This window comes from Salvelinus fontinalis, chromosome 29 (genome assembly GCF_029448725.1).
Source record: "Salvelinus fontinalis isolate EN_2023a chromosome 29, ASM2944872v1, whole genome shotgun sequence".
Classification (NCBI taxonomy): domain Eukaryota; kingdom Metazoa; phylum Chordata; class Actinopteri; order Salmoniformes; family Salmonidae; genus Salvelinus; species Salvelinus fontinalis.
This window is the reverse complement of record NC_074693.1, coordinates 29,468,065-29,484,434: the sequence shown is the minus strand read 5'-3', so window position 1 is coordinate 29,484,434 and position 16,370 is coordinate 29,468,065. Positions and strand designations below refer to the sequence as shown.

At 42.0% G+C, this 16,370-nt stretch overlaps 2 protein-coding genes across 3 annotated transcripts in view; both read left to right on the top strand.

Annotated features, from left to right (window-relative positions):
* The window catches only part of LOC129827805 (bifunctional heparan sulfate N-deacetylase/N-sulfotransferase 1-like), a 38,558-nt gene extending 34,156 nt beyond the window's left edge, over window positions 1–4,402 (top strand). For both annotated transcript variants that reach the window (XM_055889006.1, XM_055889005.1), the window contains 4 exons: window positions 959–1,133; window positions 1,376–1,656; window positions 1,821–1,923; window positions 2,133–4,402. In XM_055889006.1, the coding sequence (XP_055744981.1) occupies window positions 959–1,133; window positions 1,376–1,656; window positions 1,821–1,923; window positions 2,133–2,252 (679 nt within the window). In that variant the 3' untranslated portion in view covers window positions 2,253–4,402. The remainder of the gene's footprint in view (window positions 1–958; window positions 1,134–1,375; window positions 1,657–1,820; window positions 1,924–2,132) is intronic.
* Window positions 4,403–6,121: 1,719 nt separating this feature from the next.
* LOC129827806 (HLA class II histocompatibility antigen gamma chain-like) lies at window positions 6,122–14,562 on the top strand. Its single transcript, XM_055889007.1, has 8 exons — window positions 6,122–6,316; window positions 7,054–7,223; window positions 9,287–9,375; window positions 11,520–11,582; window positions 11,712–11,795; window positions 13,012–13,093; window positions 13,734–13,790; window positions 13,956–14,562. Exons 1-8 carry the CDS (start codon window positions 6,225–6,227, stop codon window positions 13,961–13,963), a joined length of 645 nt encoding a protein of 214 aa, XP_055744982.1. The 5' UTR covers window positions 6,122–6,224; the 3' UTR covers window positions 13,964–14,562.
* The last annotated feature ends 1,808 nt before the right edge of the window (window positions 14,563–16,370 follow it).

The following is a 16,370-nucleotide window of genomic DNA, read 5'->3' as shown; positions in this document are numbered from 1 at the left end:
ATGAACTCTCCAAGGGAACCTGGAGGGCGATAAATGATAAGGATGTTAAGCTTGAAAGGGCTGGTAACTGTGACAGCATGGAATTCAAAGGAGGCGATAGACAGATGGGTAAGGGGAGAAAGAGAGAATGACCACTTGGGAGAGATGAGGATCCCGGTGCCACCACCCCGCTGACCAGAAGGTCTCGGGGTGTGCGAGAACACGTGGGCAGACGAAGAGAGAGCAGTAGGAGTAGCAGTGTTATCTGTGGTGAGCCATGTTTCCGTCAGTGCCAGGAAGTCGAGGGACTGGAGGGACGCATAGGCTGAGATGAGCTCTGCCTTGTTGGCCGCAGATCGGCAGTTCCAGAGGCTACCGGAGACCTGGAACTCCACGTGGGTCGTGCGGGCTGGGACCACCAGGTTAGGGTGGGCGCGGCCACGCGGTGTGAAGCGTTTGTATGGTCTGTGCAGAGAGGAGAGAACAGGGATAGACAGACACATGGTTGACAGGCTACAGAAGAGGCTACGCTAATGCAAAGGAGATTAGAATGACAAGTGGGCTACACGTCTCGAATGTTCAGAAAGTTAAGCTTACGTTGCAAAAAATAAGAATAATAGGAGTGTTGATCTAGGATTATTCCTTATGATCTAAAAATACAAAAGTGTACCCTTATAACCTTATATTTTTCTTGGGGGGGGACTAACTCAGTATACAGTACTTTAAATGAGAGTCTGCTAAATTACTCAAATGTAAATGTAAATCACTAAAATCAAATCGAAACTGACATTATAACGAACCTACATTCTCGACCTTATTGAAGACCGCATGTGGCACCCAGGGCCAAATTAGTTTGACACCCTTGGTCTAGAGACTTTCCATTAAACATGCTTTCTAGTCCAGGGGTTGGCTTCTGTCAGTGTTCTGTTAGTGTATAGTTTAGTTAGTGTATCTGTTTTGTCTTTTGGTGAACACACAGGTACATGGAGTACTTCCCCCTGCCCTCCAACACCAGCTCAGACTACTACTTTGAGAAAAGTGCCAACTATTTTGACTCTGAGGTGGCAGCGGAGCGGGCGGCTGCTCTCTTGCCTAAATCCAAGATCATCACCATCCTCATCAACCCAGCTGACCGCGCTTACTCCTGGTACCAGGTTGGTTTAGAACTCCTTATAACTGTTGTATATAATACATAATTACTACTCATGGTACCAGGTCTGTACGATACATAACTATTCCTCAGTATGACTGTCATGTTATAATCCTACGTCATGTTATAATCCTTCGTCATGTTATAATCCTTCGTCATGTTATAATCCTACGTCATGTTATAATCCTACGTCATGTTATAATCCTACGTCATGATATAATCCTACGTCATGTTCTAATCCTACAGCACCAGCGCGCTCATGATGACCCAGTGGCTCTGAAATACTCCTTCCATGATGTCATCGTGGCTACCCATGATGCCCCGGTGAGATTGCGTGTGCTCCAGAACCGTTGTTTGGTGCCGGGCTGGTATGCCATCCACCTGGAGAGATGGCTCAACCACTACCACTCCAGTCAGGTCCTGGTTCTCGACGGGCAGCAGCTGAAGACTGAGCCGGCCTCAGTCATGGACAAGATCCAGAGGTTTTTAGGCCTGGTCAACACAGTCAACTACCACAGGATCCTAGCGTGAGTCACTTCACAAACACAGAGCAGATAACTTCCCTAGCCACTTACCTCCATTTGGCAATACGGGATTAGATGTATTGTAACCACAAGCATTTTAAAATGCAATTTGTCCTGTGCATTTTAAACTGAGGCTCCCATATTAAGATGTAATGTGTTTTCTCCAGGTTTGACCCCAACAAAGGCTTCTGGTGTCAGCTGCTGGAGGGAGGGAAGACCAAGTGTCTGGGGAAGAGCAAGGGGCGGAGGTACCCTGACATGAACCCAGAGGTAAGAGTTGTCATTTGCCAATGCAAGTTGTTCACTGATATTTGTTCATTAAGATGCATGTTTGTTAATTGAATCCTGGCTGTGTCTGTAATGATAATTCTATCTCTTTCTCCCTCTCTCTCCCTACCTCACTCCAATCCCTTTTTTTTCTCTCTCTCTCTCTCCCTACCTCACTCCTATCCCTTTTTCTCTCTCTCTCCATCCCCCAGTCCCAGTTGTTCCTCAGGGAGCACTACAGGGATCAAAACATAGCATTATCTAAGCTGCTGTACAGGATGGGCCAGCCCCTGCCCAGCTGGCTCCGAGAGGAACTGGTCCATACCAGGTAGCAGGGGAAGGGGGACAGCTCAGCGGACTGTACCACAGCTTAACCACCCCCCATATGGAGGAGTATGATATGAATCCCCTGGAGGATCCATAGGGGGGTAAGAAAGGGGTGTGTTCTGATGAAAGCCTCTCCTTCTGTATGTGCTCTTCATAAGAGGGAAGAACAGTGAGGAAGGGAGAGCAGGGATGGTGACCTGTGGGCGGTGAGTCTACGATGGCTCATAACCTAGGCCCTAAGTGCACTCCTCTCTCTCCCTAAGTTGTACCTCCCCATGAAACACCACCACCCTTACTTGGTACATTCTACAAAGAGACTCCCCACAAGACTGTGCCTCTTCTTACAGAGGTGGACCGGTGTGAAGGTACCGGTACAGATAGGATGGGATGGAGAGGAGGGTGTGGTCAACCCTCATCCCCTCTTTCTTTGACTATCCCTTGCATTCCTCACATGGACTTGGACCTTACTCTTGAGAGGAACAGGAGGATGAAGAGGAAGAGTGAGTCTTGGCTAGCCTGCACAGTACCAGTCATTTAAGGCTGGGTGAGGTGAAAAAAGGGCAGATATTACACTAGAGCAGAGATCAATTAGTACTTGAATGAATGCCGTTAGTTGAAAATGCCTGTGGTTTCTATCTAAAAACCATAGGGGGGTGGTATGATGTATATTGACTCAGGCTACAGGTGTGATGTGGTCTTATTCACTAGGCCTTTAGACACTAGACATGAACACATTTACCAGTGCCATGACAGAATCTTCACCACTACATGGCCTATTGACGGTTCTTATTTTTTAAGATTGTGATTTGGAGACATGTTATTGTAAAAGGTGACCAGAAACACATTTTGCTTGGTTTCTGTTTCAGATGGGTTTGCATACACAGCACAGGAAGTGTCAGGCAGACAGCACACATTGAAAGCACAATATGCAAAGTATTGGTACATCTCATAAATAGACTTTACAGATACACACATATTCTAATTTATCAGGTTGTCTGAAAGCACAGTCATTTTAATTTAACAGGTTGTCTGAAAGCTCAGTCATAACACAGATATTACAGTATGTGAAGTCGGTCCCACTTTAAACAAAGTACAACTTATGAAGGCTTTATATAGTATACATAAAGGCTTCATAGGCACTACAAAAATCCTTCACAAATCATCTATAATCATATTTCATACTCTAAATGGTGTATAAAAGGTGACAACACTTCCCACTGTAGGATGAATTTTCAAATGTGACATAACACACTGTATGCTTATACACCATTCATAGTGTCATACGCTAATTTTGAAGCATTTATGTAGTGCTTATGAAGCCTTTATGTATGCGCTTTCATGCGTTTATAAGTTGTACTTTATTTAAAGTGGGACCGTGAAGTCTGACATAAGCTAAGTTTAAATGCACTCAAGTCCATCAGTCATCTGCAGTGTGAGGATTCTTTTTTATAAATCCTTATTTTGAATGTTCTATTTCATTTGTTTTAGCAGTTGTTCATAGTATTTCTGAGTTGCATCAGGGAGAATCTAAAACATGAACATCTGACATAGTCAGTATGGCCCAAGTTATAGTAGTAGTTGTAACTCAGACATTAGTCACATGGTACTACCACTGCAAGCATACATAACAAAAAGCTGCTCTTACCGCAATACTTTTGTACAACGTTGTTCAGACGTAATAACAACGCACATGCTGTTCGTTTGTTTCTTTCCTGACTCTGTAATCTAATGTTATAGACATCAATTATTGAATGTGATTGAGGTGAAACTCTCAGCCCCCTCTCGTAATGCAACGAAAGAGGTATTCAGTGGGACAGAATCATCCAGGTAGTATTGAATTGTCACTACTATGGATCATAATATAGTGCCATCTGCTGGAGTCCCGACTGATCTCTTTCATCCTATCTGTTCATACGAACGTTCCTCCCCTCTTATTCCTTCTCTCAACTACCCCCACACTGCCAATTGTTGTACAGAGCTCCTTGATTTCTTTATTTAAAGTATTATTGACATGATAATAACACAATAACAGCAATGATGGTACTAATCTCCCCGGACTGTACGATAAAGACTTGTAATTGTTGTCAATAATTTTTACAGTGTAACTAATATTGTCAGTGCTTTTTAATTAGCAAATAAAACCACTTGATTTTTATATTTTTCAGAAATGTTCTTGTCTTTCCCCACTGAGACCCCAGTCTGTGTCTGAATGTTTGATGCACAAGTGTTTTCAAAGAAGTACGATATCATTTGGAAAGGAGAAGCAGATTATACCTCAAACCTGAGATGAAGATCACAGTCTCTCATGAGGGCATGAGAGAATGTCTCACTCGGGACGGAGAGGTTTTACTATATTTTTACAGGGAATAATGGTTTCAGTTGAATAGTACCAGTGTTATGTTTTCAGTTTGTAGTTAGGTATTAGATCAGTACAGACTATAGGTCTTCAAGGGTCCACCCGAACACAAATAATTTCCCCTCAGGTCCGAGTCAGATCCTGTTTGTCATCTGGTCTCGGTTCTATGTAACTACAGCTGATAGACCCAAATGGACCCGACCACGGCTCTGCATAGCCTATATCATATAGATTTTACACTAATAAGGTGAATTTATTGACTTATAGAAGGCTTAGTCAACATATAAAGAGATATTCATTAACCAAAAGAGCAACTTTGCTGATAAACATCATTATTTTATCACAAAGGTCCAATCGGGTCTGACCTAGAGTCTAGCCCATTTGGTTTTGGGTCTGATTGTTCTCTGGTCCAATCGGGTCTGGCCTAGAGTCTAGCCAATTGGGGTTCAGGTCTGATTGTCCTCTGGTCCAATCGTGTCTGACCTAGAGTCTAGCCAATTGGGGTTCGGGTCTGATCGTTCTCTGGTCCGCTCAGGTCTGGTCTGGGTCCCCCAACTTTTTGGACCCATGAAGACCTCTAGTACAAACATCAACCTCCAGGGTTTAAACTGTCCATAAGAGTCCAAACTGGGTTCAAACGGTCTTTGAGAGTAAATGAGTACTGTATTGATTACTTTCTGACCTTACGGCATGATCGGATTCCTTTTGATTGCATCTTCTGTGGATTTTATTTTTCAGCACTTTTCTCATCACCGCTACAACAATGGAAAATCCCCAACATTCACTGTAGAATACGTGGAATTCTGATCCACACTTCTATGGAATGACTGATTGGTTTACAGACTTAAATGAAAGCCTTCAAGGCATCCAATGAGTATAGAACGTTGGCAGGGTTGTCTCTAGGGGGAAAGGTTTCAAACATCTTGGATCATTATCAACTGTAAGACCATAAATGTCCACTAACTTGTGTTATTACCATACTGTAGCTTCAAAAGTATTTGTATCCTATTCACACTATTTCAAAATAGAATAAAGGACAAAAAACATATATATTTTTTCTATGTATATTTTATTACTGTTTGAAAAAGCTAAAAAGCTAAATATTGCAATGGTGCAAACCTCTGTCCATAAGTATTCTATCTATTATTTGAGAAAAAAATGAATGCATGTTATGGTTACTGGCCCAGCATAGGTACAGGGCTGGATAATACCTGGATTGTTGTTTAACCTTAGGACTCCATTTCTGAATGAATTAAGATCTTAAGAATTAATGCATTTCCTTAAAAACCATCAAATGGGATGTTTATTTTCAAATGTAAGATCTGAGGGATTTTCTATTTACTTTCTATCTACTATTTTTCATTCATGAGAAGTTGAACTCTACTTTCTTTTCATCGCTTCAGATTTGTCTGCCTATATCAACAAGTGATGCAGTGCAGGTTGACCAATGACAGCTTAGTTCAAACTCTACAATCTAGTTGAACCTGCCCATCACTTTATAGACTCGGGGCTTTCCAATCCTGGCTAGACTGCCTGTCATTTCAGACGGACGCTTTCTTCCGAATAGATCTCTTCCCTTTTTACTGATCGCAGAATTTGAGAGAACATAGACTTGGAGAGAATGCAGGAGCAACAGCAGGAGAGACACGATGATGCGCTCCTGGAGCGCGCAGGGAGCCAGGACGTTATCCTCCCAATAACAACCAACACAAGGTGACATTTATAGCAGTAATTTTACGAAACACATTTTATAGATGTTGCAGTTACTTCGGTACATGCATCTGCATATTGTCTATAGTCTGTTTCTTCATTCCCAAAAGTAATGTTCAAGTATGTGTAAACTCAAAATATTATATTACAATAATCATGTATAAAACAATTATGTAAAACACAAAGAAAATTCATCAACAAGTGCAATATTTTATACAATTTATTTACAACTTGTATGCTATTGTGAATTCACGTCATTATTGAAAGTATGCATAAATGATATTGGGAGTATTATCAATGGTTTGAGTTATCTGCTGATGCTGACTACATTCCCTATGCTTTCATTCGTTCCTTTACACTCAGATGAAGCATCTGCCTAGTAACTACTGATGTCTCCCAAACCTGTATTTATCATGGGCTCAGGAAAGAGGAACAGAAAACAGTGTTTAACATTTTCATTCTTACTGATTTAGGATCAGCTTTTGTCTCTGCACAGGGGCTCTGATTTGTTTTTGGAGGTGCTGGGATGTCACAAGGACAATCCCATACATGTCAGAAATGCAATTATGATCCCCATAATCTTTTTAAAAAAGTAAATAATGTTTGGTTCTCCATAAATCAAGGTGTAATTTCAATTTGTTTCTCTCCTTATATTTCTCCCTCTGTCTCTTTATACTTTCCATCTCATCTAATCTATCACTCCCTTTATCTACCCATCTTGCTCTCATTCCCTCCTGTAGGGCCTCTAACAGCCGTGCGTTTAAGGTAGCAGGGTTCACAGTGCTGGCGTGTCTTCTCCTAGCCGGCCAGGCCCTCACTGCCTACCTGGTCTTCAACCAGAGGGGCCAGATCCATGACATGCAGAAGAGCAACAACAACATGCGCAACCAGCTGAGAAACAGACCCCCGGGTAGGGGATTGGAGGAGAGGGAAGGAGGGGTGTTGATGTGTAGAGTTGGTGGCCAAAGGAAAGGGAAGTGAGATCCACTTTTGTGGGAAGAGAGACTGGGGGACTGGATAGAAAAGAGGAATGGAAGGGGTAGGAGTTTTATTCCACAGAAAGGACCACACCCATACAGTCATGAGTCCATATATTTTTTTTATGTAAGTCGCTTTGGATAAAGTGTGCTATAATGCATATATTATTATTATAATAATATTATAATAAATTAGGTAAATTACATTTATTGTAATCTGTAACGACACTTTCGGATTACCCAAACTCAGTAATGTAATCTGATTACTTTGTTACTTTCAGATTACTTTCCCCTTAAGAGGCACAGGTTAGTAGCTGGCACAGACAGTCTTAAAATCGGATTTGAAATCTAACCTTAACGACACTGCTTACTCTAATGCCTAACCATAACTTTAAATAAAGTAAACTTTTAATTATTTTTTTTGTTTATATATATTTACAATATAGCCAATTTTGACTTGGAAGCTGGCCCATTCTACCTTAAGGACGACTTGTCCCAATAAATGTCAACCTGCCTAATAGGCAATAGAGTAAGACAAAAATGTATATTACCAATTGAACGTCTATTGCAGGATAATCAATGTTAGAGTTTACATAGCTGGCCATACATGGATGTTGTATTTTACTTTATGGGTTGGTTATGTAGGCTTCTTCTAACCGACTGCTTTCTACTACAGATAATAATACTATTAGGTTACATCTCTAACCAAAGTCTGTCAGATTTCCAGTCCTTCCAATTATTTAATACCCCTTGATCCTCAAGAATAGGACTTAGAAATCTAGATAGCCAAGTTGTTTTACATGAGCATTACCCCAAAAAACAAATGACTATTTAGCCTAATATTTTCTTTTTTTGTTGTCATGGAGGACTGATTGGGCTCATTGCTTCGAGTTGAAAAATAAATGCTGCTCTCAGAAATGGCATGCTTTGAGCACTACAGGAAAGTGCTATTTGCATGTGAAAAACTAGATGGTAATTTATCATGAAGAAAATAAAAGCCCCCCTTCTGATCTTCTTAAATTATTCTAGTTGTTGACAGTATGGAGCACACTATCACAGGGGAGTTTAGGGAGGAAATCAAACGTATTCCATAGGCTGGGATCAGCACTATGCAGCTGTTGTTAAGAGCGCATTTTTCACTGGCTGTCCACTGGGGGGCGTGTTCATTACTCTGGTTATGTTGCAAAACGTTTCTTAAACGGAAGCAAGTGAAACGTGGAGGGACCTACCTGAATTTGTCCAATACAAACTCTCGTTTGCTCTGTTTGCTTCCGTTTGGTTCTTAAACGATTTTCGTAATGAATACACCCCTGAACGCAAAAACTATGATTTGATAGGCAGCTTAAACAGAATATACAGTACATTAGTGAACAGCCAACCACAATAACCACAATCCATAAGGTGCAAATAAATAGGAGAGCAGCATTGTGATTCACATCAATGCGCTATATAGTCTAGATATCAATAATAAGTGATATCAGTATCGCCTGTAGGCTACACCACTGCTATCATCCTTACCACCAAGCATGTATTCAAATTGGATAATCTTTGGATGACGACAGCAGTCGCACCATTGGAAGACATAGCTTGGACTGTAGCCAAAAGCCTATTCCTGCTTTTTTCTGCGATCCATCAAACGCATTTGGTGTTTCATAGTGGTCTCTGATTTGTGGTTAGACTCACTCAGGAGGAACAAACCTTTTTTCAATGCTGATTTGAATGTCGTTGAGAAAACAGAAAGGTGTAAAATAATTTCCCGCAAACATCCTTTCGGAATTTAAAAGTCATGATAAAAGTTAGCATCTACTTTTTCAAAAGTTTCTGCAATCTGATTACAATAGTTTAGCTGGTAATGTAACGATTGCAATTTGTTTGTCATCATTACTTCCCAACCATGTTAAATCTAGAAATTTGGGAGGGGCTAGCCTCAATCCCAATTGGAAGTGTTTTATCTTATTCACACTGACCTGTCGCCGTCTTCCCCTCCTTGCTCCAGCTGTGGCCCCTGTCAAGATGCAGACGCCCATGATCAACATGGCCCGGCTGATCAACTTCACTGATGAGGACACCAAGACTCCCATGACGGTATGACTCCTCTTTCCCTTCTAGAGCAGGTGTTATTGAACTTTTTCAGCCTGGGACCCAAATGATATATTCTGTGTTTTCCTGGGACCCAAGCTTATGAAAACATGCAACTATATGTAAGTATCAGTACATTTCAATGCCCTTATACATAAAACATGCAACTATATGTAAGTATCAGTACATTTCAATGCCCTTATACATAAAACAAATGCAATATAGACAAAAACAAATTAAATAAAATATCCAATTGCAATTCATATTTATTTTTCCCCATCTAAAAACACTTACATATCTGTCTAGTTTGGAACTGTTGCTGTTAAAATACAATAAATAATTTCATTCTGAACTGGAATAAACTGATTGATCATATCACACAGATGTATAACAGAACACACACACACACACAGTCCTAATGAGAGGTGTGTGGCTGGTTGAAGTTTTGAACAAGCTTGTCTATTCTGGGCTCAGTTTTTGGCAGTGCAACCCTGAGGTCATGCTCAGCATGGAGTCTGTTTCTGTACTTGTTTTTTAAGTCTGCCAGAGTTGAGAACCTTGACTCACATAGGTATGTGGTACCAAGCTGGATCAGAACATCTACTGCTTTCCCAGTCAGGAAGGAGACTGTTTCCTGCTGTAGATGAGAAACCCAGAACTGTGTGTGTTTGCCCCAAAACGCATTGCTTCAGTCAAATGAATACTTGTATTTTTTTTAAAGCAACTGTTCCAACCTAGACTTGTAATTAACAATACTTTTTACAGTAAAATGTAGGCCTGATCATGTTTCATCTTCATCTGTTCTGTTACTTGGGTAGCTGGCTAGCTTGCTTTGGCTAACGTTACCCAGCTAGCTGTTAGCCGTGTACGAGGGGATTGTTTGAAAGAGAAACTCACGTCTACTACTATGAAATATAGTACTCCCTTTTTCTGCCTGTCATCACCTGTTCTAAAATAGACAACAATGCCTTGCTAGCTGACTTACTTTTCCACTGTCGAAGCACTGTTTCCTGAAGCCCTGTTCTGAAAGAACTCCCTGGGTTTACTGTCATGCTGTGGATGTTTAGTCAGGATGTGTCCTTTTAATGTGTTCGTTTTGAGAGACTCATTACTAAGCACTTCCCACACAAGACACATTGTGGGCGCTCCTCGTTATTTCTCAAAGGTTGTATGGAAAAAAAGAGCGAAACTCGTTGCTGTATTTGAGTTTCTTGACGATTGAGCTCAGTTGAACTTGTGGCTAGCTTGAGTCCATTTGATGACAGTGGTGAGTGATGGCAAGTGGGAATGATAAATCAATGGCTGAGAGCGTATCATCTGCTGCTGAACTACAGCGCTGCAGCGTGTGGGTCGCAGAGGGATCTTAAATAAAACTGCAGAAAAAAGATGATGTAAACCGCAAAGCACATAAGCGTCTCCTTCCCGCTCGTGCAGCTGCCAAACTGAGCAGAGACACCACTGCTAAGCATGGAGCGCACTTACAGAGAGCGCAGTTGCACATGGCCAAATCAATTCTAGTAATGAATGAAATAACTACACTTTCTCTGACATGTCGCGACCCACTATTAATCGACATTTTTGAAGGGGTTGATATATTATTCATATGTGAAAATCAAGTCTGACATTTGTAAGTGGAAATTACAAACTTTAGAAGTCTTTTTAAACCTCAAATACACTACAAGTGTTTAATTAATTGCAACAGGGTGATCAAATGATGAACCAACATCTGTAAACACAATCATTAAAAAGCTAACGTTTTCTCTGGATGCAGCATGCACACTACTAGACCAATACATTAGACCGATACACACACTAAAAAATATACACTCACAAGACCAGGCATAGTAACCAGAACACATGCCACTCCACACAGCTCAGGAGTTCATGGCCTTTGAGTTTTAAAAAAAATAAAGAAAATTAGTCTGTTGATACAGTGTTCATTAATAGGTCCGCGACCCATACTTTAAGAAAGGCTGTCTTAAAGGCATTTATGAACTGAGGAAAAACAGCCAATAGATGGCAGCAACAAGCTCACTTGCAAATGTCAACTTGTGTCCCCTAGGACTAAGCTCCCTCTTCCTGCTCCTTTGAAATTAAAATAAAAAGATGAGTATTGAGTATTTCTGTCTGACTGTCTGCTCTCCCATCAGAACCTGGAGGCCACTGCAATTGCAATTGTGAGCCTGGAGGAGCAAGTGAAGGATCTGCTGCAGGTAAATTAATAAATACATATAAATCAATGAATCCACCCTTTGCATTGAAGTCCCCTCTACAAAGACAGGAACAGTTTAAATATCAGCCATTGATTGATTGATTGATTGATTGATTGATTGATTGTTCAGAACCCCCAGCTGCCCCAGTTCAACGAGACGTTCCTGGCCAACCTGCAGAGCCTGAAGAAACAGGTGGAGGAGACTGAGTGGGAGGTGAGACTTGGATGCGTTCCAAATGGCACCCTATTCCTCTTTAGTACACTACTTTTGACCAGGGTCATAAGGCTGTGGTCAAAAGTAGTGCACTGTATAGGGACCCTGATAACACACATGTATGAATATCCATAAATAATCATGACATGATCCACATTACCTTACAGTATCTTACCCAAGGGCTGGGCGGTGTACAGTGTTTTACTATATACCGGTAATGATGCAAGGACCGGTTTGAGTTTTTAAATGACCTTCTAAACCAAATGTGATAGATACTCCGGCGCGTATAATGTCTGTTTTTATAGTTTACTCTGTTTGCTACTTAAGTAATCGCTCTCTCTCTCGTCCTGCTGCTACATGCTGCTAACCACACTAAGCCCTGCCCCTGTCACTCAAGGAGAGAGCAGTTGCTCGACCACTGAGTAATGAGCACTTTCTTGCCGTTCACTCCGCATGGTCAGATGGATGCAACATTCGCTTTCCACTAGCACTCTATAATTACACTTAGTGTGTGTATCTTGCTGTCTGCAAACTACTGTCTGCTAGTTTCTATTCTGTTAGCCGCTAATCGCTAGTTAGCTGGCTAAATGGACTAACAGTCAGAGCGAACGCAGCTAGTTAGCTAATACTGTCTGGTACCAGTGCTGGTGTAGACCTAGATTAGCATTTTTGTGCAAATGTATCTTATCAGAGAGGAAAAGGCGAAGCATGAATATGTTGGTTAGCTAGCTACATGAAGTAAGAAAACATGTAATTTAACATCTAATTAGGGTCACCTGGAAACACAGACCAACACTTTGTTTCCTACCCTGTCAATAATTCCTCACTGGCTTATTCATTCGGTGTCTTATCAAACAACAATGTATTCAAGGTTCTGCCCACTATATTCCAAATATAGAATCAGAACAATTGTTATATTTCCATGATTCCAACAGTTCACCAATTTTTGCCCATATCATGCTGTGTGGCACAGTGTGGAAATTATAATTAAAGTGCAGAAAATCCAGAAATTGTTGAAAATGCTGAAAATTATTTTAGTTTTGAGTTAGATTGAACAGTATAAGTGGAGAAAGCCCCATTGAAATCATTTATAATGTATGCGTTGCCATCCTATGCTCATGAGATACTCACTAAGCATATTTAGAACATTTATTATTCAAAAACATAAAATACCATATCGCCCAACCCTATCTTACACCCTGACTGTGTCCCTCAGGGCTTTGAGACCTGGGCGCGTTATTGGCTGCTCTTCCAGATGGCCCAGGAGAAGGCCCCTGCTCCCCCCACACCTCAGCCAGGTGAGCTTACCCCCCCACCAACACCACCTACTCACCCCCACCACCTCATCCTCAGCCCTACCTCCTCACCAACACTATCACCTCCTCACCCCTCACCACCTCATAACTTCATGTCTCTTGTCTCTCCCTCTCTTATTTCTTTCACCCCACCCCCTAAACCAAGTATTTAATATAAATTCACCATTGCTCTCTTCTTTCCCTCTCCTCTCTTTCACTCTCCTCTGTCTTTTCCCTCTCTTCTTTCACTCCTCTGTCTTTCCCTCTCCTCTCTTCTTTCCCTCTCCTCTCTTCTTTCCCTCTCCTCTCTTCTTTCCCTCTCCTCTCCTCTCTTCTTTCACTCCTGTCTTCTTTCCCTCCCCTCTCTTCTCTCTTCTTTCCCTCTCCTCTTCTTTCCCTCTCCTCTTCTTTCCCTCTCCTTTCCCTCTGCTCCCTTCTTTCACTCTCCTCTCTTCTTTCCGTCTCCTCTCTGTTCTTTCACTTTCCTCTCTTCTTTCCCTCTCTTCTTTCTTTCCCTCTCCTCTCTCTTCTTTCCCTCTCTCTTCTCTTATTTTCCTCTCTTCTCGAGAACGTTATATCTGGTAGGTACATAGTGGTGGTGATGGGACTGTTGTAGTCTCATGTTACTGTTTGTTTCCCACAGTCCCCCGTCAGAGGATGGCAGCTTACCCCAGGATGATGCAGCTGAAGGAGTACAAGAGTGAGTGTTAGATAGAAACTCAATAACAAACAGACAGAGAGATGTACAATATATAGGCAATGCTTTGGATCACATGTCTGTCTACTGTGTCTCTAGATAGTTCATCTGAATACATTGCATGATAGTTTGGCACATATGGTTGACTCTTTTCTCTATATTTTGCAGATGAGTAAACCACAGCTCAACCACAGCACCTGATGGCCTTCTTCACCAAGTGTCCTCTCCTATATCTCACCCCTCCCCCCTCAACAAAAAAAATACACACAATTTTCCTTCTGTCTATCTCACTCTTCCTTTATCATCATATAGCTAAGTTACCTGGAAGGCAAACCGATCAATGTTCTCTTTTGCCTTTGGACAGCATATAAGGCTTAAACTATTAAAATGTTTGCTTGTGAGCTCAGCTATGTTAAGCATTGCTAGAGATATACATATGAAGTGTATGTTACATTTTACTCCATGCGCACAACATCCAAACTTTCCCATCCCCAAACCCCGACCCTACTGTCAATTTGTACCCCTAGTCCCTTACCTTGGTCCTCCGATCATACCTCTCTAATGGGGGCTAGCCCCACTTTGTTTTCATCTGCCTCTCCCCATAGATCTTTGTTTGAAAAGCTAACTGTCTATATAATATAACATAGATTAACATCTATTTGTCCATCTCTTTAAAGCATAGCTTTTACTATTATGGATGAGGATGTGGGGAAGTGATTCTACCAAGAGATGTGAACCAGACAGAATTAATAAAGTATTTTGTTTCCTACTGGAACACTGTTTCATGACTCTTAGAGCTTATCCTCCACAAAATAACAAAAAGTGTAAATAACCATAACCAGACTTTGTCATTTATCATTGTCAATGATAATGGCATGTAGAAGTAATCAACATTTTAAAATGAATAGATTATTTTGACCTGCCCACATTTCATTGGAAGAGGCAGTGTAAAATCTTAACATAGTCTATTAGATAGAAAGGGACACTATAGATACAAATGTATGTGGACATCCCTTCAAATTGGTGGATTCTGCTATTTCAGCCACATTTGTTGCAGACAGGTGTATACAATTGAGCACACAGCCATGCAATCTCCATAGCCTAACATTGGCAGTAGAATTGCCTTACTGAAGAGATCAGTGACTTTCAACGTGGCACAGTCATAGGATGCCACCTTTCCAACATGTCAGTTCATCAAATTTCTGCCCTGCTAGACCTGCCCCCGGTCAACTGTAAGTGCTGTCATTGTGAAGTGAAAACGTCTAGGAGCAACAACGACTCAGCTGCTAAGTGGTAGGCCATACAAGCTCACAGAACGGGACTGCCGGGTGCAGAAGCGCATAAAAATCGTCTGTCCTCGGTTGCAACACTCACTACCGAGTTCCAAACTGCCTCTGGAAACAACATCGGCACAAGAACTGTTTGTCGGGAGCTTCATGAAATGGGTTTCCATGGCCAAGCAGCCGCACACAAGCATAAGATCACCATACGCAATGCCAAGCATCGGCTGGAATGGTGTAAGGCTCACAGCCATTGGATTCTGGAGCAGTGGAATGCGTACTCTGGAGTGATGAATCACGCTTCACCATCCGGCAGTCCGACGGCCGAATCTGGGTTTGGCGATGCCAGGAGAACGCTACCTGTCTGAATGCATAGTGCCAACTAAAGTTTGGTGGAGGATAAATAATGGCCTGGGGCTGTTTTTCATGGTTCGGGCTAGGCCCCTTAGTTCCAGTGAAGGGAAATCTTAACGCTACAGCATACAATGACATTCTAGAGAAATCTGTGCTTCCAACTTTATGGCAACAGTTTGGGGAAGGCTCTTTCCTGTTTTAGCATGACAATGCCCCCGTGCACAAAGCGGGGTCCATAGAGAAATGGTTTGTTGAGATCGGTGTGGAAGAATGTGACTGGCCTGCACAGAGCCCTGACCTCAACTCCATAGAACACCTTTGGGATTAATTGGAACACTGACTGCGAGCCAGGCCTAATCGCCCAACATCAGTGCCCGACCCCACCAATGCTCTTGTGGCTGAATGAAAGCAAGTCCCTGCAGCAGTGTTCCAACATCTAGTGTAAAGGCTTCCCAGAAAAGTGGAGGCTGATATGGCAGCAAAGGGGGGACCAACTCCATATTAATGCTCCTGATTTTGGAATGACATGTTCAACTTTTGGTCATGTAGTGCTTCTCTAGCTTAGACAGATTCTGATGGGCATTTTATTATTAGCTCAATTAGATTGTCGGGGCGTAGCAATTGTAGGCTAAGAGGTAAACATATGAGAGATTGATTTAGTCAAGATATTGCCAACGTCTTATGACAATCAAACTGTCAAATGTGCTGCTTCCATAATTCCCCTTGTGGTCAGGCTGAGGGCCACCAGAGGGAGCTGCTGGTCCTGGGCAGAGAGACGGGTCCTGGTAATACAGAGGCCTGTCACTGTGGCCCTGTAGGCCGAGAGACCTGGAGACCCAGTACCACAGACACCAGCATGAGCTGCGCTCTCAGGGAGGAGAGTCTGCAGGTAGGGCTGGAGGTCATCCGGTTTCTCTGTCTTCATCCAGCCGTTTTGTTGCTGCATACA

What these genes read in the sequence shown, in the direction of transcription:
- LOC129827806 (XM_055889007.1), top strand. Translation starts at nt 6,225, where the DNA reads ATGCAGGAGCAACAGCAGGAGAGACACGATGATGCGCTCCTGGAGCGC. An exon ending in ACACCAAGACTCCCATGACG is followed by an intron (nt 9,376 to 11,519) that starts GTATGACTCCTC and finishes CTCTCCCATCAG; the next exon opens with AACCTGGAGGCCACTGCAAT. An exon ending in TGGAGGAGACTGAGTGGGAG is followed by an intron (nt 11,796 to 13,011) that starts GTGAGACTTGGA and finishes TGTGTCCCTCAG; the next exon opens with GGCTTTGAGACCTGGGCGCG.